The following is a 24,813-nucleotide window of genomic DNA, read 5'->3' as shown; positions in this document are numbered from 1 at the left end:
CGAAAGAAACTTCAACGTCTAATTGGGCATCAGCCACTCGTTAAGCGATATCGAAACTTTTTTTCTTACAAAAAAAAAAAAAAAAAACATGAGAGAAAAAAAATAAAAAAGGGAAAGACACTGAAATTGTCTGAAATTTTGTTTAAATTAATCTAAAGGTAAAACACAGTTTTTATCGCAATTAATTAATTTAACTATTATACAATTTTATTAAAAAAAAAAAAGAACGTATTGAACTATTCTAAAAGTACGTGTAGGATATTGATAAGTCCTCATTGTACTGAAATTGTTACATTTCGTGCGTTTTCTGAAAAGTGGAAGTTATATAAGCTGGAAGTCTCGGTAAGAACTCAATAACGAAGGTCCTTGAAAGAAGAGTCTTCGAAAAGAATCAAAGTTTGCTTCGGCGGAGAATCTGCGCTGACGAGCACTCTTCTCGTTTTAAAGACTCCGACCTTCGATCTTCTCCTCGCAACAATCGGTTTCATTCAATTTTACATTAATGAGCTTGTTTAACGTGAGGATTATGCACAATGCGGCCCATTGATCTTGAGCATCTCGTCAGCCGTAATAAACGAGAATATTAATAGACGCTCATTAGCGTTCGCTGCTAATACGATTTTGTGTCTCTTTAATTCAATTTCTACGATCTCTACGAATCGATTTCAATCGAAAATCAACATTCATAAATTCGCACACGATTTAATAAAAACTCCGTTTCTCTTTCCTCCTTTCCAGCCACAAATTGTCGATCGCAGTTCGTAAAAAAAAAAGAAAAAAAAAAAACGAATAATAAATCATAAAATTATTAAATTTAAATAAACTCGAAATACATCTTTCGCTGAAGTTCCTTCCGTTAAGAAAAGAGACGCAAAGTGCAGAGTGACTCGGCGTTCTGCAGATTCAATTACGCGTCGGCAAGTTTGCTCACTCTGTTTGCTCGATATGAGAAATTCGCGCCGCGGCATTGTTTAGAGAAAGGTCTGCGGTCGCCGTGGGTGGAAGTTAATGCCCCTTTGTCTCGTCCCGAAAGCAGACGAGCTTCATTTTTCATCGGCCGGGACCGCCGCTTCTTTAGCGGGTTAATCATTTTTAAAGGGCCGGCCGCAGGTGACGGCGCCGTGACGCTCTCGTCGTGACCGCGATATTAAGGGACGTTCAGGCATTCCCGCCGAGAATTAAATTTCTCGGGCGGAGTAAGCTCGATTTTAGACAGCCACCCACGCGGAGGGGTAGGTAATGAAACGAGCACCAGCGCGCAATTTGTTTTGCATGCGGACGACATTTTTCAAGTCGCCGAGGAGCTGCCTGACGTTCAGCCCTAAACTTTCTTTCGAGCGCGCGCTTTGAGCTAAACCATATCCAGATTCCATAACGCGGTTGGACCCGGCGGACAATCGTGAGTGAATAAGTAAAATCGCATTTCACGGCGCAAAAATCCAAAAATATCCTTCCGCGTCTTTTTTCCACGCGGCCCACGGCTCGGCACGTTCGCCGGAGTGTACGCGATGAAAGTAAGCTGCGATAAGGATTCTTGAGATATTCACGTGCTCGACGCGCCTCGGAGGAACGGCACGTGCCAGATATACCTTCTCGTTTCGGCCTCGGTGAAACTTCTCGTTACCGCGCGGAGGAATATCTCAGGAATATCGCATACCATGCGAGAATGCACGGTATCGCACGTTTCTTTCCTCGCAATCTCACTTGCGCGAAATTTCACGACGATGGATCGTAAAAAGAAAAAAAAAAAAAAAAACGCAAGGGAGAAAAAAAAATCGATCTCGAAGTTCAGAGGACTCTACAGTTGAACGCTTCACGAAAATTGTCAATTGAGGGTTGAGATGAAGAGAGACCGGGGAGGTATTAATTAGGCATTTGCGAGGGACGAATGGACCGCGGAGATAGTCGAGGTAGCTAACTAGAGAGACCTTTGAGCACCGACTTCGGCGCCCGGGAGATCTGTAAACCAATTAGTGACGCCTCGTCGATACGGAGGGCTAAGTCGTCCTAACCGGATCGTTCGGTTAAACTGCTTACTTGATTACATGACGTTAGTTAGCGTCGCCGTAGCCGCCTGTCGACCACAGGTGATACCCATCCCGAATTCCGATCACGTAAAGATCCGCCAATTTTTGGTACTTGGGAACACTTCGGCTGTCATTAATGTCGTAGAGACAGCTTTGCGGAGCAAAACCGACATTTTCGCTTAAACTTGTACAATATATACCGCAGAAAATCAAACCGAAATATGGATAAAGAAAATTATTAAAAATATATTAAAAAAAAAAAAAAAAAATAAGAATTAGAAATTTTGAAAATTTTGTCACGTAAAATATTTAACTGGAAAAATAATGTCTGCGCGATAAACGGAGAGGGCGGAGTGAAAGAGATTTGTTTGTCCACCCCGCCTGGAAGATATCCTTTTATTAAGTCGCGCGGAACGCGAGAACATCCACAGAATGTGGCGCGGCAGTAAGGACATGGGGGAGGACTTATAAACTTCGGAAATTGTAAACTCCTGTATATATTGCGAGCGTATCCCGACGAGGGTCACTCGATACACGTCGCGCGCTTCGAGTCGTACGTGCGTTCATGCATCCCTCGGGAGATTACAACAAAAACGTGGGGGAAGGAAGGCACGCAGGGGGGGCCGCTGCTTGAATTCGAGCCGCGCGTATATTCGCGGCACAGAATATTTTTTTTTTCTTTTTCTTTTTTCCTTTTTCTTCTTCTTCTTCGCCCTTCGCACGAGTACCCGCGGGGCGTTATCATTGCCCTATTAAATTCAAAAATTACTTTTTCCCCGAACGACATGTATATTCACAACAATCGCGATCGGCTTTCGCTCGCCGTTTTTGCCGGCGCTTCGCATGGAAATTTATGCGATTTGATTTGCCCACATAAAATTTCTCAAAAATCAACGGCAATAGACTGCCGCCTTTATCCGTTCGCTCATAACAAAAATACGATAAAAATAATACGAGCCGCGGATCCGGAGATACTTTTCTCCCCTTACGTTGAAATACACACGGGGACGCGGCGGGTTATTCGATAGGCGAGTTATTCGAGCCTCGCCAAACAGCGGTCTGTCGGATTGTATACTTTGACTTTCTCTCGGTGTTCCTTCCTCCGGTGGACGCTTTGATATTGTTCTAATTAAGGGTGGCAGCTTAATTGTGCCGGCGACGACCGCTCGTCTCGATCCGCGAAAGCGTTATTTACAACTTTGAATTTATCGGACCGTAAAAACGCTCAAACTTTTTCTTTTTTTAAAAAAATTTTTTTTTATTCCTTTGCGTTATTGCTATAAATATATTTTGCGCTCTTTATCGCCGTTTTAATTTTACGTTCAATCGCAATCGTTATTTTCATTTTGCATTACTGGTTCCCTAGTTTACGTCGTGTCCATAGAAGTGGAAATTAGAATCTTTGATGTGTTTACCGACCCTCCGTTTCTCCCTCGCTCTTTCTTTTTCTTTCTCTCTCTCTCAACTCCATTAATGCTAACGTTGGAAATTTTGAATCCAGCGCTCCTTCCTAAGCATGCAAATACCACTCCAGCTTTTAAGAGACAATTTGGCATGCATCCCGAGGTCGTTTCGGCTCTCTTCGTCCCTACGTACTTGAACTTTGACTAATGACGCGAATACCTGCCTCCTCTCTCGCGAGGATTCAAGAGTGTTTCAGAAAAAAATCCGATGTTTTTAAGGAGATAATATTGAACCGTCTTCCAAGCCTGTTCTACCACCGCTACTTTTTTTTTTTTCACCAGAAAGCAATTCGGAAAGGAACGACCGCTATCTCGGCGTGCGTCAGAGACGTTTTGCGTGTCATCTATGCAAATTTATGTCAAATTTATGCCGGCGCACGCCGAAGACGACCGCCACAGAACAACCGGCTCCAAATCTATTGAACCAATTTGCAATTTAAAAGCCCTCCTACGCGTTCGCGGTGTATCACGTTTCGAAACTGCCGTCGAAGTGAAGCAAATATATATCGCGATAATGACAGATGATTCATACGTGACAGCGAAGCGTTAAACATTTCGCGGCCTTGTTCACGCGAGTGATTATCTACTCGATAATTGCCATAATCGTTTTTACGCCGAGAAAAAAAAAAAAAAAACAGCTATTTTTGTACTCGACCACAATGTTACGATATTTCTAATGATAAATGTAATTTAGTCAACTACAAGTCGAGGTAGTTATTTTTATCGTCAGCAAGATCATGAAATTATGGTTGAGTCTAAAAGCAACTATACTTTTAGTGAAGGGCTAATATTTGTGCGCGAACCGGGGGACCCGAATTCGCAGCCCGGAGGGGTCTTTGAGAACGGAGCGTTTATTGCTAATGCGATTAAGTCGATACGTGATTCATTCCGAGCCGTAATAGCGCCGTGAGGAAAGTCCACGTGTTATCAGGACCAAACCGGCCGGATCCATCTCCCGCAATCGACGCCTGAACTTCTTTGGCGGAGGATCTCCGCAGATACACGCCCGGAAGCTGGATAGATGATTAACGCATCCCCGGCGGGTAGTTTCGCCGTGCTTGATATTAATTTGCGCAACGACGATGCGTTTCGCTGCGTGAAAAAAAACACCTGCGCGCCTCTGTGAAAAATTTATTCTTTTCTCGAGGTATAATTTACGGCGGAAATCATCAACTGTTCAGCGAGCGTCATTAAATTAATCTGATCGCGCTGACTCAATATAGAAAAAAAAAAAAAAAGAAAACTGTACATTATTTTCAGAAGAATAATTTTTTTTTACAAAATATATGATTTTAAACGATTAATGGATTTTGTTTTATTTTATTTTATTTTAATTTTAATCTATTTTATTGTGCAACGTATTAATTTAGTTTATCAATCTCGATCACGTAACGTTCGAGCGACTTTATTACAATCCCACGTATGTGCGGAGAGATCGAAACGAGTCCACGTTCGAAAAGGGTGTAGGTATCGCGAGTTGCGAGCTCGGGGAGGGATGTTTTCGACGGCGCGCTTTTTAATCCCCGCTGTCTCGCGATCCGGAATACGCGGATTTACGCGCGCGACAATGCGCGCAAGCGAGAGAGCGAGCGAGAGAGAGAGAAATGAGCGTTTTTAAATGCCATCGATCGGCCATTGAAAACCGGATCGGGGCGCCGTTAACCCTACCGGTCCGCGCTATTCTCCAGCGTTATCGCGACCCACCGGGGAGGAACAAGGACGCGGAATCCCGGGGATTATTCGACAGTCTGAACCGACATCGAGACAATAATGTCAGGATTATGTCAAGCCCGACGAGGATTTCCGCCTCGCTTGCCTTAGACGCGCGTCGACCCGCCAGCATCCCCACGGGTCCAGATTCCCGACTTCTGCCATCGAGAATATCCCGACCACCTTTACCGAAAAAGAGAACGCCAGTTACTTTCGGACCCAGTCATAATTTTATGACTTCCCTAACGATAAACGTGATTGAATCAATTACAAATATAACTAAAAAAAAAATTTCATATTAAATTAATTGATATATATTAAAATAATTAAATAATAATAAATTAAGTACTATCCAATATTTAATCTATCCATGCTAGTGATTATCTGCCGCGGCATTCAATCTCGTAATTCCAAGACAGTCAGACATAATAATAGTAGTATATAATAAAGTTATCTCCGTGCAGAAACATTCTAAAATTATGGATTCAAGTGCAACTGTACTTTCCTCTCGGTGGTTCATTTCTTTCTTTTTTCTTTTTTTCTATATTCTTTTCTCTTTTTTTTCCCTACTCGCCTTCCACGTCGCACATTCGAGTGACGCAGGTCGCGTCGCTGATCGTAAGTTATATGCAGCCCGCCGTTTGGTATTCACGTTGCCGGCCGGAAGCAACGTGACGTTCGGAATGTGCTCACCCCAAGATAAAGTCCCGAAGATGTACGGGGCCAGGGTGAATTATTCGTCGCGCGTGCAACTCTGCGTCGCGTGTCTCGCGGTGATAATGCAGGCGCGGTGTAAATGTCATGCGCCTGCCGTCTCCAAGATCGCGATCGCGAGATTTATTCGATGACGTCGCCGAGGAAAGAAAAAGCCGTCTGCGCCGAAAATTTATATCGGCGACCGCGCGAAACGGCGGGCCAGCTAAATTGCCGAGAACCGTCTCCGAAAACAATCTTACGCAACCGGTGACTCGTTGCACTATCCTGTCTCATAAAATCGCTATCTAGCGCTCGGTTTCCGAAATGCAAGCGGCATCGTCGCGGGAATAAATACGACCGTCGATCGCGTCAATGTTCGATCCCGCGGCACTTTTATCTCCGGTTTATTCTCGAATAGGAACAGGTTTCTCCGCCAAAACAGGTGCGTTAAATTTGCAAGTTTCCCTGATAAAGTAAGAACTTCCTTCTGCGAACGTTGTAACGACCGTCTGTCTATTCGGTGCGCACTTGAGGAATCCAATTATTTTTCCAATCAGGTGGCCGGTGTAGAGAACGAACGTTTATTTCAGAAAGACGGAAAGGAGAAGCCGGAGAGAAGCGATAACGAACCCCACTCGCGGGAATAGAAATTCTCCTGTTTACGGTTAAATTTTCTGCACTGACAAGTCGACGAAATTGTTAGAGAAATTTCATCGCGCGAGTGATAAATCTGCACGTCTGATAAGGCCGTAATTATGATAAAGTGCTCGAAAGGCCGCGTCGTGAGTCATCCGGATACTGAGTCAGTTAATTTGCCGAAATATCGACCGGACGCACAATCGTTAACAACAACGCCTGCAGATTTTACGTAACTCGCTTATGTAATCGCTATTAGCTTAGTACGTGCCGTAAAGAGACGCGACGTGACGTGTAAACATGACACGGATCGCTCCGCGATGTCATCGAGGAGATTTTCCCGCCTCGAGAAACGAAAGTTGCCGGGGACGCGCGCCTTCAATAATTGCAGATAATCCTCGGTAGCCTTTATAAATATACGTGCCGGTTTGCACAGCTATTGTCCATTAATTGAATATTCATACAGCGGGTAGTATTTACATTTAGTAATTATTATTACGTAAGTATTATCACGTCGACTGGACCCGACGGGCGTATTTGTGTTTCGAAATTTCGGAAAGTTTATTAATAAAAACGAACGATTACGCGGAGAATTTCAAAAGCTTGGGGGGAGGGAGGGGGTTTGCGATAAGCTTTTCTTCAATCAACTTTATAAATTCTTTACATTTACAAAGTATCGCGTCGCAAAACAAGAGAGCCAATTATTTTCCTCCCGCGGAAGGCAAAAAATGTATTTGTTAGTTTCGCAACGAGAATCGGCGGTATAATCAAGCGGAAATAAATTCACGATAATATACGTGGCAGTGCGTAACGTGTACTCCGAGCCATTTCGAATTCAACCCTCGTTTCCTTGCAGCGGGACCTCCGGCGGGGCGCCGGGAGTTTCGACGTCGCTTTGTGGAGGGTTGATCTGGCGGCCATGTTTGGTTAGAGAAAATTTCACAATCCCACCCTCGGTGGTCGGTCTGCGCGATAGCAGCTTGCACGACACGTAAACTAACAAAGGGGCTATAAGCTCGTAATATTGCACGAAAGTACACTTCTCTAAAACTTCTGCAAACTACGAATTTGGAAAATTTGCCCGCAAGCCGCGTTTAAGTTTTTTTTTTCTTTTTAAAAGAGCCGGCGCAACAAAATTGCATCAACGACGTTTTTTGGGTCATTTTTGTTCGGAATTTCCCGCAATCCCGCCGAGAGAAATAAACAAAGGAGTTTCTATAAACGGAGAAATTTCGGCGTGCCTCGAGGATGCTTCGCCGCTCGTGAATTTCGAGATGAGATTTCATGTAGACGGGTAAATGGTCGATCGAGAAGGGGTGCCATGGCGACCATGTCGGTTCCCAATTAAACAAATGCCGGCAGGAACTCGAGCAACCCCTCAGGCACCGGCCATCCCTCCTTGCTCTCTTGGCGCACGTCAACGGATCTAACCGTCTCTCTTTCGCCCGCTCTCCCGGCACGAGAGGGTTTCGATCGTCGCACGTGTCGTGCGGCATGCGAAACTCGAGCTGGATTCACCACGTGTGCGTTTTATTCGGGCTACACTTACTCGCAAAAGTTACATTTGACTACGCTTGTACGAAGCAAGAAAAATATATTTTATGTTACCTCTAATTTCTGCAAATGTGCTACTATAAGTCATTAATTTTTTTATCGGTTGTCAAAATCATAAGAGCAATAAGCATTTCTAATAATTGATTATTATATTACTACATTAGCGCATGTAAAAAAAATAAAATATATAAATTTGGAAATTTGATACATAGAAGTATCGAGGTACTACTGAGTGTAAAAATTGGATTGTTATAATATGATTCAAAAGACGGTATTCCGAAAGCTCAAAAAGCGTTAAAAAATTATCAGATAGGCGCCAGATGCGTTAAAATCTTTTTTTTTTCTTTCGTTATCTATCTGTCATCGAATGTGTATAAATTTTTTACATCAAATGTACCTTTGCATTTCCCGCATTGTGGACCGTTTGCTGATCGCCCGCGGCTTTAATGCGATCGACTGAGCCTACGAATCGCTCTCGTGCGAGCAACGGTTTCGTAATCGCGCGGCGTTCGGTGCATTTTAAATTCCAAGCTACGCTAAACGCGACGTTTCCTCGGTAAAGAGTCACGACGAACATTTTGAGGCGGTTCGTTTCACGAAATTCGGGAACTCTCGCATTTTAGACGTAAGAAGAACGTGGCGCGAAGCATTTTGGAACTTCTGGATTACATTGCGAGACCAAATATTGAAGAACCTCCTCGAAACACCGGCTGTGCTGTTTGACTTACGCGATTGTGCGTTCGAACGCCGGCTACTTCGGTATCGGGCCATCGGTAACCGGACCGACGACTTCGGAGAGAAGCTTCGCTAATCCGAAAAGCGGCTTAAAGCAAACGCGAAGCCGATCCCGTCGAAAGGCGGGGTTTCCGACTTCCGTCGTGTGTACTCTGAGTCGAGCATTATTATCTTGTTAGCGAACAATATTCCGGAAGAGTGGCTTTATTCGAATCTGCACTCGGTGCACCGGGGAAGACGCGCGGAAAATGTATTCGCTTGCCTGGACGCAAGGTCGCCGCTTTGTAAAACCATTACACGACGTATCGAGGAGTTAAATAATTGTTTGCACGATTTATAAGAATAAATTCGTGGAATAAAAAATATTTTTAAAAAATATGTGTATATTTTTAAGCAATGTATAAAACATTTTTTTTCAAAACTTCTCGTTCGTTTTTATTTTATTCATTAATTTTGTGACGACGTTAATATTTTTTTTACGTCTGAAAATTTACGTATATCTATGCATACGTATATTTATCCATAGTATTTTCTTCAGCTGTGTGGGATTCGCGAGCTGCAGTGAGCGAGGAATAGATAAATTATTTAGTATTTTGAGAAAAATCTTATATGCATTAATCATCCTTACGGCATAATCCGGATTTTAAGGCCATTGTCGTAAGAATGTATGTTTTTGTCATTAATTCGCATATTCTTGCTGACGGAGTGACAAGCGTAATTTTTGAAGTTCAATTATCATTTCATTAGCATTTATATGATGTTTACCGAATGTATTACATCGTATCTAATCATTTCTACTGTAGCGCGATGCTTGCTTTATCTGCCAGTACGATGCACTTTATCTAGATCATCTTTCGCAATCTATACCACACACACAGAGGCAATTAAAAAAAATTTTTACGCGAAAAATTAACGTCGCATTTAACGGAACAAAAAATTTGTTTCATACGATAGATCTTTTATTAAAAAAAATTTAATTAAAAGTAATATCCGGCGAAAGAGGCAAAAAACGAGGAAAATAATTCATTAGCTCATAATCAAAAAAATTTTTTTTTAATAAAATAATATCAAATCGTTAGAAATAAAACTAAAATCGATAATTACGGCTCAAATTATGCAAGATATAATTTACGTCCTCGAAGAATATGCGCGCTGCAAGCATGAATTTATTGCTCGCGATTGTTCTTTTTTCTTTCCGTGTCTGAGACAACGAAGGCTGGTTATTTACAGATAATTTCGCGTCTGCCGCTGAATAAGCGACGGCAATGACGCATCTGGGATGTCGTTATTTTCTAAAGCCAATTCGTTCAGTCACCTTCATGCCGCGCGATCTACCGCCGCCGGGGAAGGCCGAGATGTAATGGAGATATTGTTTATTCGACGCAATGTAATTCCCCGGTTCTTAATGATACGTGAGACTATCGCGCATCTTAGAGAACCGTCTCCGGATTATGTCATAATCCATTGTTGCCTCGCGCTATTTTTACGCGCAAATAAAAAAAACGGTACGCGGCACTATCCGTTAATATTACCGAAAGATTAGATATATTTTATTATTATGCATTAGTAAAGTTATATATAACGTTTCTTTTTTTTTTTTTTTCTCCTTGCAAAGGTTCCGATATTTCTTTCGCATTTATGGTATCGTAGATATCACTGTACAAATTTATCTCGAATGAAGTTAAGCAAGAACGGCAGATATCTGGAATTCGTGCGTATCGCTTGTTAAATTGCGGTCAGTGAAGCCACGTCGGGGTCACTGGGACAGAGCCGCGATAATTATCGCCTGCTTACTGCTCGACACAAAGAGCAGACGGTGAAAGGAGCCGGTCGGGGATGACACAGGAAGCGCAGAGCTCGGCGGGAATGAGGGCGGGAAATCTCGAGGACCCCCAACGATCGAGTTTTCCACTGTCAGAGCCGGGTGTCGCGAGATACTGAATAGGACAGCCGAGACAATGGCAGCGCGCAATTACACGCCGGGTTTTCCAAGTAATTAAGTCGCCGGCCCGCCGAGAGCGGTCTTCGCTCGCTTCTTCGAATCGCGCGATACGAAAATTGAACCGTGATTCCCACGTTTTATCCCGTCTCGGTGGAGGGTAAAAAATAAGATAAGCTCTCGCGCAAGAACCGCGCGTGTTTGCCGACGAAGTTTGTTATTTACGTCGCGGAGCATGATGTAAATAAGTCGTCGAGTTTCTCGCGGATGCCGCAGGTGGATCGCGCGATTTCCTGGACGGGCGCGTCATCTTGAAGTTATTCCGGCCGTCTCGGAATGGAAAAAAGGCGCTTCAGCCCGGGAAGAAGTTGTACCGACAATAATTCAATTCCCCATTCTAATAAATTTGATTCGAATCGCCGGATACTCGATTCTCGGCGCTCTTCGCGCGGAGTAAAAAGGAAGAAAAAACGCCAGAAGAACGAGGGAAAGCAGGAGGGGTCTGGCTGATTCACTTGGGCCATCTCGCCGATGGCGAAACGGCATTTAGGGTAAAAGCGTGCCCGGGAAACGGTCGGATTGAGCGACTGTCAACCCTGTGCCGACCAAGTGGACGCAGCCTCACGCATTTTGCAAGCCCGAGATGTTCTGATTGATCGAGCGAGGGTCGTGTCCCGCCCGCATCGTTCCGGCTCTAATAGCCGGCCATCAGCTATTTAATAATTCGCTATTTCGAAAATTATAATAACGTATCTCGTGAGAAATCTTCGAATTTTATTTTTCTTTTTTTTTCTTTTTTTTTACTAACCGATTGACTTAAACGTCGACGGATAACGATTGGAAAAACATCGCGCAATCGCCAGTAATTTGAACAATTTTTTGTAATGATTAAAGCGATTCCGTACATTCTAGGAAATACCGTTTTTAACAATGATATTAATTTATTGCAGCTAATGCTTCAATGCAACATGGGATGCTACTGCGAAAAGGGAAAGGTGAAGAATTCTGACCAAAAGTGTGTAGATCCTTTAGAATGCTAGAAATCAACCAACTAAAAATCCAAAGCGCATTAAATATTCTCGCAATTATTTCTGTATTATTCAATATACAGTAGATACTGCATTATCTCCTTGTGTAGTAATAAATTATTTAATATAACCTATGCCATTTTATTAACAAAAAAGTTTTAACATAGATTGCTGTTAGAAAATCTTATAATTTTTAAAATACTAGAATTTATTAATTTAACTTATTTTAAAAAAAATTTGCCTCGACGACAGTATTAGGTTTTTTTACTTTTTACTGCAGTATTTCCGAGAAACGAACGAAGATTTGTACGTCAATGCTGATTAAATAACAAGGTTTTCACGGAATGAATAAGATATTAGCTAATATTGAATGTATATGTTAAGAGATACGTCATATATGAATGCTGCATGGATAGTAATATGATTACGCTCAGCGTCTTAAAAATTATCCGTGCTATATGTATTATTACTTAAATTAATTTCTTCTACTTTACAATATTTTCATTAATCACAAGCGATGTTGCAATACATCATGTAATATTGTTATGAGCTATTATCAATCAAAGATTAATTGATTGGTCAGCTATTTATAACCAGCGATAGATTAAAACTTTATTAAAAGCAATGAATAATATTTACCTATTCAACCATTACTTTTCTATGTGTTATCAATTTTCGAACGGTTAAGATAATTGCCTATTTATCTAAAATTAAATAAATGTTTGCAGATTCAGTCAGATTGTGCTCTAAAAAAAATATCGAATGCACCGCTAACGTGTTAGAAACTTTATGATGTACACTTTCGCTTAAAACAATGTCACATACTTAAAATTTATCTAAAACTTATCTAGAACTACTCTATGTATACAAGCAAGCAAACTCTTTGCAAATAGCATTACTCACTTCTAATAAAATAAGATATCTAATGAGTGCAAATGCCAATTTTTTTACATTACAATCCATTTCGATAAAAAAAAACTTTCTTTTATGGATAATTAATAAAATAACTCGTCTATCTTTATGTGAAAAATCTATTAGCCTAGATTTGACATCTTAGATTACCGAACGCTTCGATTTCATAACACAAGTCCAAAACATCTGTTTCTAAGTTAGGATTAGATTACGAGCTCGCTGATAGGCAAACACGTTTGAAATTCATATCGCGCGTTTCGATAACGGTTTGAACCTCCGAGCGAATGGTCACGTACCGAACTGTGAGATGAGCCGAGAGAAAGAAGGAAGTACGTTGAGACAAAAAAAAAAAAATATAACTATCTTGAAAGACAACTCGTCGTGACCGAAGGCCACCCACCACCGTATATAAGCCGAGTAGAACGAACGGCTATCATCAGTCTATCTCCAGCTGTTCGAGTGCAAGCGACAGAAATCCGAAGATACAAACATGTCTCGTGGAGTAGTTCTTCTCTTTCTCATCGTCGCGATCGTCACCATCGGTAAGTCCAATCAAATAATAAACGCGTAAATTACTGAAATTTATTTCGGAGAAATCGGCGTTCGCACGAGTTCAGAAGTAAGTTATACAAACGATCGAACTTAATTCTTAAAAAGTCAAGATTTTTTTTTTCTCTTTTCTTTGAACGTAAACTTTTGTTGAGAGCGAGAACGTTAACTTATGTATTTTATAGAGTTTATTTTATTTAATGGATTTTTATTCGATCTTTACGAAAGAAATAATTTGTAATTGCGTTTATATAGACGCTGCGCCTAATTGCGGTCCGAACGAAGTATACAACACCTGCGGTTCATCGTGTGTTCCAAGCTGCCAGAACCCAAATCCCACTGTCTGCACACTGGTTAGTATTACGTTTTCTTATTACAAGAGATATTGTACATTGAAAGTCTTTTTTTTAATAACTTCATTAAATATTTCTATAAATTTTATACCTTTTCTTTGTTCGTATAAAGAAATAAGATCTTAATTATTCGCTAGTTCTCAAAAATAATAGCTTATTTAAAGTTACGATATTATTTAATAAATAGAATTTCTTATATAATTTTCTAAATATTTCTATAATTAACTTTTAATTATTTTATTTTCTTTTACAGGCGTGTAAAATTGGATGCGAGTGTGTGGAAGGATATGTCAGAAATGCGAGAGGCCGATGTGTACTCACGCAAGATTGTTAATCGTTCAAGAGGCATGATTTTCAATCGGCAACATTACGTTTTATTTAACATATCATGAATCCAGATCGTTATAAAATGATTATAGACTAATAAGCGTTGTGATACGAATTTGTAGTTGTATCCATTAATAATCTGTATTGAATTTTGTAGTTACTAAATTTTGTAAAGCCAATATGCGTTAAAAATTTTTAATAAAATATGTTAAAAAATACTTCGAGAGTTTTTCCATTTTTTTCTTCTTTCCTTTCTTTTTTTTTATTACCTGCACACTCATCCTTTATATTATACGTACTTATATTACATTTAATATTATTTTAACATTCACACGACAAAGCGTCGTTACTCATAGATCGAAATACTCAAACCGTTCATGAGCTCTGTAAAATAAGTTCCTGATAAAATTTAAATACCACTTTAAACAGGCGTTATTTTCTGTAAGATTACGTGTTGTTGGCAAAAGCCATTAATGTGTTTTTCACGTTATATCTGACGCGATAATCGTAGATTAATCATGCGCCAATTTACGAACTCGAATGACAGCCACGCACACATTCGCATTAAACATATTTACGCAGCCTCGAACGACACCTGGAAATTACTGCAACTTTGTACCGTTTTAATGTTCTCATTACTCCTACGTAAAAATGAGAATCGAGCGGAGATAGATGTTGGACATCTACCTGAAGATACACGACGAAGATCCTAACGGCGGTAAAAGCAATACGATCGCAGCGGCAACGTCACATCGAGACGCAGTAATTTAATATAAGCTTCAATCCTAAAATCGGATTAGTCGCGTGGCCGGATGTCTTTATTAATTAAAGTCGCGGTTAATATCTCAGGCGTTCTGTACCCTCGTCACAGTGCTCCTTCGTTTCCCCGACCGACAGCCCAGAAAACTGAGCCCCGCCGTGCGGCAATTTGTCATTAATAGAATTAAGCGACGCATTACGCCGTTCAATGACGAGTAAGAGACTCACGAACTGACTATTCCTGCCGCTATCGATAATCTAATCTGCGAATTGATTTCCGATAAGGAAACTGACTCAGTTTTGCAACGATGAGTCGCCGCGTCGAAGAAACGCTTGTTCTTAAGATAAGACAATACCCCTGGAAGCTCGGTAAAGGATTTTATTAATTATTCGCTAATTTTCGGGAATGATATCGGCCGCGAGGTTTCAAGAAATGCTCGCGTGCCATTCAGAGAAACGTCCGCGTGGCGAACAATGGTGCAGTTATCCGGCTCATCCCTTCGAAGCAGACATTCGGCATTTGAATACCGTGGACGACGGGCCGTCGCCGGTATTTGAAATCGTCGCAGATACCCTTCGGGAAACCTATACCGTCAGTTTTCGAAGGAGGAATGCGGCGAAGACGAAGAAAGAGAGAGAGAGAGAGAGAGAGAAAAGAGGGAAACTCGAGGCGTACTCGGCTACTCGGCTATGCGTTTCCGGCTGGTTGACTCAATACGCTGGGCTGATAAAACCCGAAGTGTCGACCGGCAGAGACAATGCGACGTTCGAGGGGCAGAAGGGAACGAGAGAATATTTCACGTGGCCGATCCGTTGTCGACTGGTTCGCGAGCGAGCGAGCCTCCAATGCGGAAGGTGCTCTGCTGCGTAAGGAAGATAATTTCCAGACCACTCGCACGTAAAGTGTATGATTATGGAGCCTCGCATACCTCAATGGAATCGAGCACAGTTGTGGCTTTATTTATGTACATCGCTCAGAATATAACTGTAGTAATTTGCGCAATAAAAAGAAAAAATAAATAAAAAACAATATAAAAAAAAAACTTGAATTGCAACATTTTAAATCAAATTAATTGCATATTATATTTTATATAGATTTATTTTTATTTTAAATTATCTGCATGGTGCTCGCAGAACTCACTGAAAAGGACGAAGCGCGCTCTGCTGTTACGCCTCGATAAAATACTAATCACAGATGAAACACAGATGAATAAATCTGAATGAAATCGCTGGTTTGAACGGTGTTATAATACTCGCCGATGGGCGGCGCGGGAGAATTATTCGATCAGAACAAGAGATAAAAAGCGCGCATCTTTCCCGAATGATGGAAAGCCTGGGGGGACTTGATTCACTGAGCTCAATCGGCCCGTTTCTCCGCAAAGATTTAATCTATTCGCTCTGCCCGATCGCGGTCCACGGTAAACCCGTAGTTCACGCGGATCGAACAATTCCATAATGGAATCTACAAATCTCTGCGAGCCCGCGCGTGCCTTACATCCGGACGATTGGCAGAGACGACGAGTGTTTTGCGAAATAATCGTTGTTTTCTAAAGCACCAAGCGAATAAACGCGATTTATAATTCCGGAATTTGTTAGAAACAATAACACTCGACTAACGGGGTATCTGATTACCTGAACGGAAAATTTCGTGTGTACACAGATTGCCGCGGACATTATAACAAATTATCTGCAAGATATTGGAGATAAGATATACAGATCGAATATATCCGCGGGGCGTTGAATTACATCATCGAGCCGCGAGCTTGAAATGAAATTCGATGGAATTGTAATACAGAGCCAGAGTTACAAAATACGTTGCTTTTCGTGTTTGATATTTAATGTGAATTGCAAAATATACAGGTGAATTTGTATATTTAATTCCGCACGGTGTTTAATTAACGTTTACAATTTTGGCTCGCCGGTTTAAAATTTCTTTTCAATTAAAAATGTAATTATTTTTTACTTCTGTTTCGAAATAACGTATCTCGAGACACAGTACGTGATTGAAAAAATACATTCAAGTTAAATTAATGGTAGATTGAGCAGATACGGTGGCAAAAAAAAAAAAAAAATTAATTAATAAAAATAAAAATAAAATAAAAAAATAATTCCTCTAACAGCAATAATGGTATATAAAAATACTATTTAGTTTTCTCTTAATTACTGCCTGCCGGAATAGTCTACGTTTATATTTGATTGAAGAACATCGTGACGAAATAATTACGCCTTAACAAAGACGACCAAGAAAGCGCCGACGTGAAGTGGCGAACCAATCGGCAGGGACACCAATCATACTCCGAATAATGTCGATATTTTGTAACAAAGAAAAGTACGTGATTTAAAAAAAAAACCTGACGTCGAAAAATATTTCTCAAAATTAAAAAAATTAAAATTTATCAATTAACGTTCTACAAGTTGAATTCTCTCCAACACTTTTGCGTCGCTTACCGTGGTTATTACGCCGCAACATTATTTTCGTCGCGGTGATTTTATTGTCCGGAAACCTGTGCCTCGAGACCTGTTCTGCAGCACTTTATTTAGGAATGGACTGATAATAAGTTATCGGCATGCCGCGTGCGTTGAATTCCACGATAAAATTGGACCGTGACTGCGATATTCGCGCCTAGATATTTTATATGGCAATTAAAATGCGGCCTGCTCGCGACATATATAAATCAACTGTAAATTTTGCGCCGCTCTCATGTTCTTTCTCTTTCTTTCCGTGTACCCCCCTTCCTCCCCGTCCGTCGTGATTCCCGCCCTGATTGCGTTAAACTCTCTCGCGAACCGTGTACGTTCACGGAAAAAGAGGCACGGTCGCTAGATAGCACCTTTATGATTTATGTACGAAGAAAATAGCACATTGTTTAAACTGCCTTATTCATCGACGGAAATATCAGTCGAGTGTTTTTAGAGACAAGCGTTATCATTATTAGTGATTTTAATTAAAGATGTGTAAAAAAAAAAATAAAAAAATAAAAGTATTGCACGAAGGAAAACGAAGAAAGATAGGGATAAAATAATAATTATAGAATAAAATAGAAAAGAAAAAAAAAAGAAAGACGAAGTGAGAAGAGAGTGCTTTCTTTCGCGCGAAAACAATTCACTAGCCGGGGGCGTTATCGAAGGATTCCTTTCCATTACGGAGATTGCAGCCGTTCCTTCCGTTCGGGAGAGCGACGTCTTTCCGTGTCTCGAAAATGTATCTTTTCGCCGGCTGTATCGACACGCGCGATCAGTAAAGCGCTTTACGAGCGTCCATTGGAAATTAATCGGGGACCGATAGCTGGACCGGAAGCTCGAAAGAGGGATGAAAGAGTCGGACACGGGATAACCACCCCCCGCTGTATTCATGCACGGATCGTAAAAGGGGTGATCCACCTGCTCGCGGCACAGCGATGAAGTTTTGGGGGTGCCTGTTTTCTGGTTGCCACGGAAACACGCGGAGGATTTTCTCGTGTATCATTCGCGACGGTGATCTCATCTCGCCTCGTGCAATCGGATATGACAAGCGGCAGAGGAAAGAGAGATGAACCGTATCTTAAACGAAGAATAAAGAAGAAGAGCGCATCGAATCATCCGCAGCCACCATGTGGCTGTCTTAAAGTACCAATGCATTTAATTAATTTTTTATTATCTTTTGTTTTTTATTTTTTTTTAAATATTTTATCTTTTCGCGCACTGCATGCGGCAAAACGACGATTTAGAATGTACGACGGAGTTTTTCGCGAATGGTTATTGGACCCTCTCGAGAGGGATCGAGCGGTCCAGGATCCGGGAAACGGTCGGTTTTTATCTCGATAGCGTTCGACATTAAAGCTGAACGTACGCGAGTTCGGTGCCGTGGACTCCTATTTTCAGCTCGAGCGATTTTCAGAACATAAATTTCTTAGATATAAATTTTTCAAAAGTAAATTTCGGCACCCCGGCTTATTGCGAGTGACCTAATCTAAACCTAGTGGAACTCAGCTTTTTCAAATTTATATTTGGTTACGATTCGCGACCTGGCAGCCCTACCCGGGCGTCCGGCTCTCCAGTTGCCAGGGAAACACGACCACGATGGTGCGCCACGCAGTTCCACCTGCGGCGATGCGTGCCGAGGGATGCTTGGCGGTCCAGCCAGCGTGCATACATCCGCGTGCATATTCAGCGGCGTATCCACCGTAGCGGCATTCGTCGGCGAATAATTGACAGTTAATCAACGCGATAAACGCACACGCGAGCCCCGCAAGCGAGCTCCTTAATTAACCCCTTCTGCAAGCCACTGTTCAAGCTATTACTTCTCGTCGAAGTTATACTTAGCGCAATATATTTCAGACTCCCGCATTTCATCTTTCCTTTCGACAAATTAATATTTTACGTCCGACCGAAATTCGGGGTCAATTTTCTTAAAAAAAAAAAAAAAATTTGAAGTAAAATAGCGAGGTAAACGGCTGATCTGAAGCGCGCAATAAAACGGCATGCGCGGCGTTGAAGAAGAAAAAGCAGAGGTTTATCGCACGCGGGATGGCTATAAACGGCCGCGGAGCGTAAAAAGTCTTGGCTCTGCAGCCAATGTTCTCTCTCCTTGAACTAGTTGGTGGCCGCCCGCGGACGTTGCACCGCTCGACAGCGTTGAACGCCATCGGCGATATAACGTCACGCAGGTAAACGCTACTCTACGCCTCGCAATGTGCTCGATGTCTCCCGCAAGCTTTCGACATGATTTCATATCATTGCCTCGTGAAGTTAAACTCAAATTTCAAATTGCATTCGGAAAACGCGTTACATTAAAACGTTCCGATCCGACACTTGAGTTATTATTATCTCGATTAAAATTAAAAAAAAAAATAAATTATTATCTGCGGTTTAAAGCATCAACTAAATGATTGCTACAAAGTTGAACACGACGTGAACAGATAATTATTCAATTAATCATTCATCAGCTGTTGTTGAATCGACCCATGTGTGGTGACTCGAAATTTAAAATTTAATAACATCTTTCATAAACATTTTTCTTTTTTTTTTCGAGTCACATAACACGGTGTAATAATGTCGCGCGTGTGTACGTAAAGTTATATAGCGTGTCGCGTTACATAAGCAGACTTCCCAAAACCTCGGCTCCCCCATTTATGATCTTTGCGACCGGTTCTGTGTCAGGCGTGTAGAAATAAAATTGTTAGCTACCTTGCGTGAGTCCGCATAGTTCGTGTAGTTCTTATCGGCCGATGCGTGGGTTGCCGAAACGAAGTTGCGGCGGGTCCGCGGACGATTGTGTAATCAGATGGATACAATCGCGCGCGGCTGCTGACAGGCAGCGAAGTTCCGATCAAGGCCGGTCATAATAATTATTCGGCAACTTCGACGAAGTTGTGCGCAGTTCTCTCGGTTTTTCATGCAATAACAGTTACGCAATCGGCACCCAAAAAAAATACCTATTTGCAACATCGCGCGGTGGACTCCGTTCGTTCGAAAAAGAAAAAAGTTTAGAAACCCGTCTGTCTATTATCATGTTATGTAATTTATTTTTTTGACTAAGACTCACCTACACAAATATGAATTTAATTAAAACCTTTTAATAAGTATTTAAAAAATCAAATATATATATATTATTTTTTTAAATTTTAAATACACAAAAATTATTTAATTCAAAGTTTATCAATTAATTAAAAATCTTAAAATACAAATCAGACATACGGGAATCCACTGTGAAAATTGCAGTCTACAAATTACCACTGAATAGGTACCTACGCTTCGATAAAAGTATTTATTACTTCGCGATTGGGATCGGCTTGTGATCAATCAATAATCCATTTCGCGGCGCGAGATGCAATCGTGCCGATTATCACAGGGTATTTTGCTGCAGCGCGATCGACTTTGCGCTATACAAGGAAGTCATTGTCGGTCGCGTACGCGATTTGACATTTTCGCAGCCTTTCACCTGCAAGCGTTGCTGCCGCAGCCACCACCGAAGGAGCAGAATGTTCACGTCCGGAATGGGGTCCAAGGACCTCGCCTGACGTCTCGCTTGCGAAATATTCGCGCGTATCTGGCGTCGTTTCGCTGCACCGGTCAACAATCTGTCGTCTTCGCCGCCGATCATCGCCTCCTTCGTTACGCGAAGAGAACGAGAGAGCTCCGTGAAAGGAGAACGAGCTAATCTGGACCGTCGACGTTTCGAGCGGGCGGTCTTACGATCGCGTAGATTGATGAACGATACCGGCTACGCTTCTAGGAAGAACTGATCTATAACCTCGCCTCTAGTGCCATTTGCGAAATGAGAACGTCTTTCAGGTCGAACTAAGCGAGTGGAAAAATAATTTCGATCCCCGAGAGATAAATATCGAAGCGAAGGATTAATTTCCATAAACATTTTCGTTGATTAGATATTTCATTTCTGTATTCTTATTGCTTCGAACCTCCGCAAGAAATTTCGATCAACGCGATTTTAGAGTAAATGTAAAATATCGTTATAAAAATAAATAACGTGCGCAAAATCAAGTGTAATGAAGTGCTTTATCGATCCCAACCGAATATAATCGGGAACGGTATCGTTAATAAAAGTTTACGTACCACCGAGCACTCGTAATTGGAAAATGAAAGTGCGTTTTACATGCAAATCATATGCGTTACCACGTGCGCCTCCGGTGGAAGGAAGAACGCAATTTGGCAACAATTCGGCCAACTGGCCAACGGGCCCGGAAACCGCAGCAGCTGCGGCAATTCAATGCGCAATGTGCGAAGCCAAATCTTCCCAAGCGATCCGTCCCACGGCCCTCGTAAAACAATACGTGATCAAAAGTAAAAAGCGCTTATCAAACGAGATTAAATTCGAATAAATTTAAACGCACATTTTACAGCCGTACGTTTACACGGCATTAATTTGTCAAATTGTCCTCGGCATAAATAAAACGTGTGCCTTAAAAAATAAGCCTATAATTAGTGGCAAACTCTGAGTTCTAGAATAAAAGAACCGACAAGAAAGTCCTGTGATAAATATAATAGTTCTATTTACATGTTCCTTTAATCTTACACTCCCGAGCGGGGCTCCCCGTCGTTATCACGCGATCGAAGTCGGGGAAAAAAAACGTGGCTCGAGCAGAGAGAAAAATACGAAATAACGAAATATCGACGAGTACGTAGCCGCGCTTCGGCAAATCCGTCGATTTAACTTTGCACGACATTCGTGCCCCGGAGGAGCCTACCCTCGCCGCGTGTCCGCCTCTCGCGGGCCCTCTCGAGTACTCGATGAACCGATGAATCCGCGAAAGAGGGAAGGAGAATCATCCCCCGTTAATGCCGAAGTAATGACTGGGGTGGCAACGTTGAAGGACCCTCGACAATCCGCCATTGCTGGAACTACCTCTCTCTCTCTCTCTTTCTCTCTCTTTCTCTCTCTCCTCCGGGTCTCCTCGGCAACCCGCCTCCCCTCGTTTCTTCCTTTGACATCAGGGTTGGACGACATGTTCCACGCAGCCCTGTCAATCATGTTCGGTGGGAGGTAGCGAGTCCGAAAAGCAAAATCGCCGACCCCGAAAAGCCGACCCTCCCATTTGCATGAACATTTACGGGAGAGCTCTTCGGTACCGGTTGACGTAGCTCTCGCCGGACAATTTCTCTTCCAAAATCCTCGGGCTGGCGAAAATTACCCGGGTACTTAATCATCCGAACCAGCTCGCGCGGATCGCGAACTGAGAATCGCGTCGACTGGCGGTTTCCGTTTCCGACATGTGTACACGACGTGTTCTCATTACGCTAATGACATAAATACAGAGCGTCGAAATTGTTCTTGCTACATTGCGCGATCGCCGATGCCGACTTTTCTTCTTCCGCGTCGCAATGCCCGCGCGGATCGTTCGCAGTGGCACGCAACGCAGCGCGCGATTTCTCTCTTCGGATTTTCCCGCGGGGACACGCGAAAGTGAGCAGCCGGCCGAATTCGGGTTCGCGTTTGCAGAAACGATTAAAATCGAATTCGGGTTAAACGGCCGGCACGACGGGAAGTATCTCGCCCGGGGTGGTGCCCGTCGTGGAGATTAATCGCGAAAGAAATCGGACGAGACTCGGGGGGTGAAACCCGCGATACGACGCAGCTTTACGAGATATACGGCGCTTCGTCACGAGAATGCGTTTCCACGTACGTATTTGTGCCTGCCGAAACGATCTAACGGCGCTGGAGAGAGCCAATAAAAATTTCCTGACACGCGAATGGCCCGTAATTACGAGTTACCGGTGTGCTAGGGTGGCTATCCCCTTTCGGGCAATCGAATAGTCACAAGGTGCCGGCGAAACGGAAATTAGGGACACTGGCAAAGTATAGATTGCTAGAAAAACTTAAATTTGGAAACGTGAAAGAAAACAGGTCGGTGGGATTCAGCTGTCCCGGTGGTTTCGTGCGTAGAACTGGCGTCTTCCGGCGCGTACCGTCCACGTAATCACAGGTTTCGAAAAGCTAAATTGCGCACGTCGGTCGCCGGTCTTCAAGCGAGTCAAACGCCAAGTTAAATAAACAAATTAATTACGAGCGGTAATGGAACAAATAATTATCGAGTACCTACATCTCGGCCAAAAAATACATGTGTTATAAAAATATGCGAGATTTTTATTATTGCTCGCAGAATTATTCCCGCGACGAGTTCTGTTGAGCGAAAAATAACGAGCTCGCTTTTTTTACATTCCTTTTAATTCTCGACTTCGAACGCCGTTCGCTATCTAGCTACCTCCGGAGATTCCGGGATTCGTCGCCCGGTCGCAATCCTATATACAACACGTCACCTAGATGTTTCAAAAGTATCCTCGATCCTTCACCCTGTCACTTTTAAATTCGCTCGCGGGCATCAATCTCGGGGGACGTCGTCGGCTTCCGCGGCGTCGCCTTTGACGCTGATTCCACCGCGAATCCTTCTCGCGCGGAAACGAGCCGGCTTACGGCTCTCTATCTCGGGGAGTGTCCCCTTGTAAGTCATGTGCCTTCATATCTGCCACCGGTGCTGCATTACCCCGCCCCTTCCTTTCGCCCCTATGCATATAGCGCCGAGATAACCCGCAAGAATGGCGGCGCGATACCGAGCCGTGAATCTTAAAACGCGCGCTTTTATTCCGGATAAACGATCGCCATAAACGCGGGATCGTCGCAGCCGCCGCGCGTCACTCGACGTTTACGTCTTACGCATCTTGAACACGGGTAACGAACGCCGAAAGGAGCTCGCGCGCGTTCTCCAGGCAGCGGAGGCAGATGTTCGCCGGTCCTTGCCGGGCAAACAAGAGCTTCTGCCGCGGGGCGTGGGGGTAAAGGGGAGGACTCCTCAATTTTCTACGAGGCGTTTTTCACGAGGCCTGTATCGAGTCACGTGTCTGATCGTGTCAGATTGGAGGGTGCGTTCGAACGAGAGAGAGCCGTCACCCGGGAGTGGCGCGTCCGGGAACCGCGGGGTTGAACACGGCCGCCCGCGCGGTGGCATGTCGAAATCGACGTGGTCCCGGCACGCGAAACGTATAATTTCGGGCAATAATTCCTGGCCACGGACGATTTAAGGCGAATCAGCGCGCACTTCCGGATGGCCGGGTCTCCCTCCGCAGGTCAACGTGTACCAGCGCCGAGTATCGGGGGACACCACGCGGAAAAAGAGCCGCCCATAAAATCGAATCGATCGGTTAAATCACCGTCGAAAGATCGCTCGTTCTTGCCAAAGGAAGAAGAAAAAAAAAGAAGAATAAGAATTACGTCCGTCGTAACTGTCACAAATTTCGCACCTCAGGTGTATTATTTCTCTACGAGGGAACGTGAGACTAGCTGGTTTTCGTTTCTCATTTTGAACGCCGCGAAATTGATACGAACGTTCCCTCTGTGTGGCGGACTAATTGCGCGACCTGTTTACGCGAAGGAGGATCCTCGATAATAACGACGGCCGCTGCACTCGACGACAAAGGGATATTCATTTTGTACTCCCAGACGGCGGAATGGCTTTTCAATCTCGACGGGCTTTTTTTTCTGGCGAAGGGAGAGCCGATGAAAAATCGCGGGCGCAACGATGATCGATGCGCTCGCCAATGGAGAAAGACGGGGGCGAGAGAAGAAAAGGGCCTGTACATTCCCGATGCGTTATCGGCCCAGGTCGGACGGACGGATCTACATCAGGGTAATCA

At 43.0% G+C, this 24,813-nt stretch overlaps 1 protein-coding gene and 1 long non-coding RNA gene across 2 annotated transcripts in view; one reads left to right on the top strand and one right to left on the bottom strand.

The window, feature by feature from the left end:
- The window catches only part of LOC139109131 (uncharacterized), a 57,589-nt gene that overhangs the window by 17,475 nt on the left and 15,301 nt on the right, over positions 1-24,813 (bottom strand). The gene's annotated exons all lie outside the window — the stretch shown is intronic.
- Positions 13,086-14,147, top strand: LOC139108822 (chymotrypsin inhibitor-like). The gene is made up of 3 exons (XM_070667416.1): positions 13,086-13,242; positions 13,505-13,602; positions 13,856-14,147. Exons 1-3 carry the CDS (start codon positions 13,191-13,193, stop codon positions 13,934-13,936), a joined length of 231 nt encoding a protein of 76 aa, XP_070523517.1. The 5' UTR covers positions 13,086-13,190; the 3' UTR covers positions 13,937-14,147.

This window comes from Cardiocondyla obscurior, linkage group LG16, assembly GCF_019399895.1.
Source record: "Cardiocondyla obscurior isolate alpha-2009 linkage group LG16, Cobs3.1, whole genome shotgun sequence".
In the NCBI taxonomy this organism is placed as follows: domain Eukaryota; kingdom Metazoa; phylum Arthropoda; class Insecta; order Hymenoptera; family Formicidae; genus Cardiocondyla; species Cardiocondyla obscurior.
Note: the sequence above shows the minus strand (reverse complement) of the source record. Positions and strands in the feature narration are given on the sequence as shown.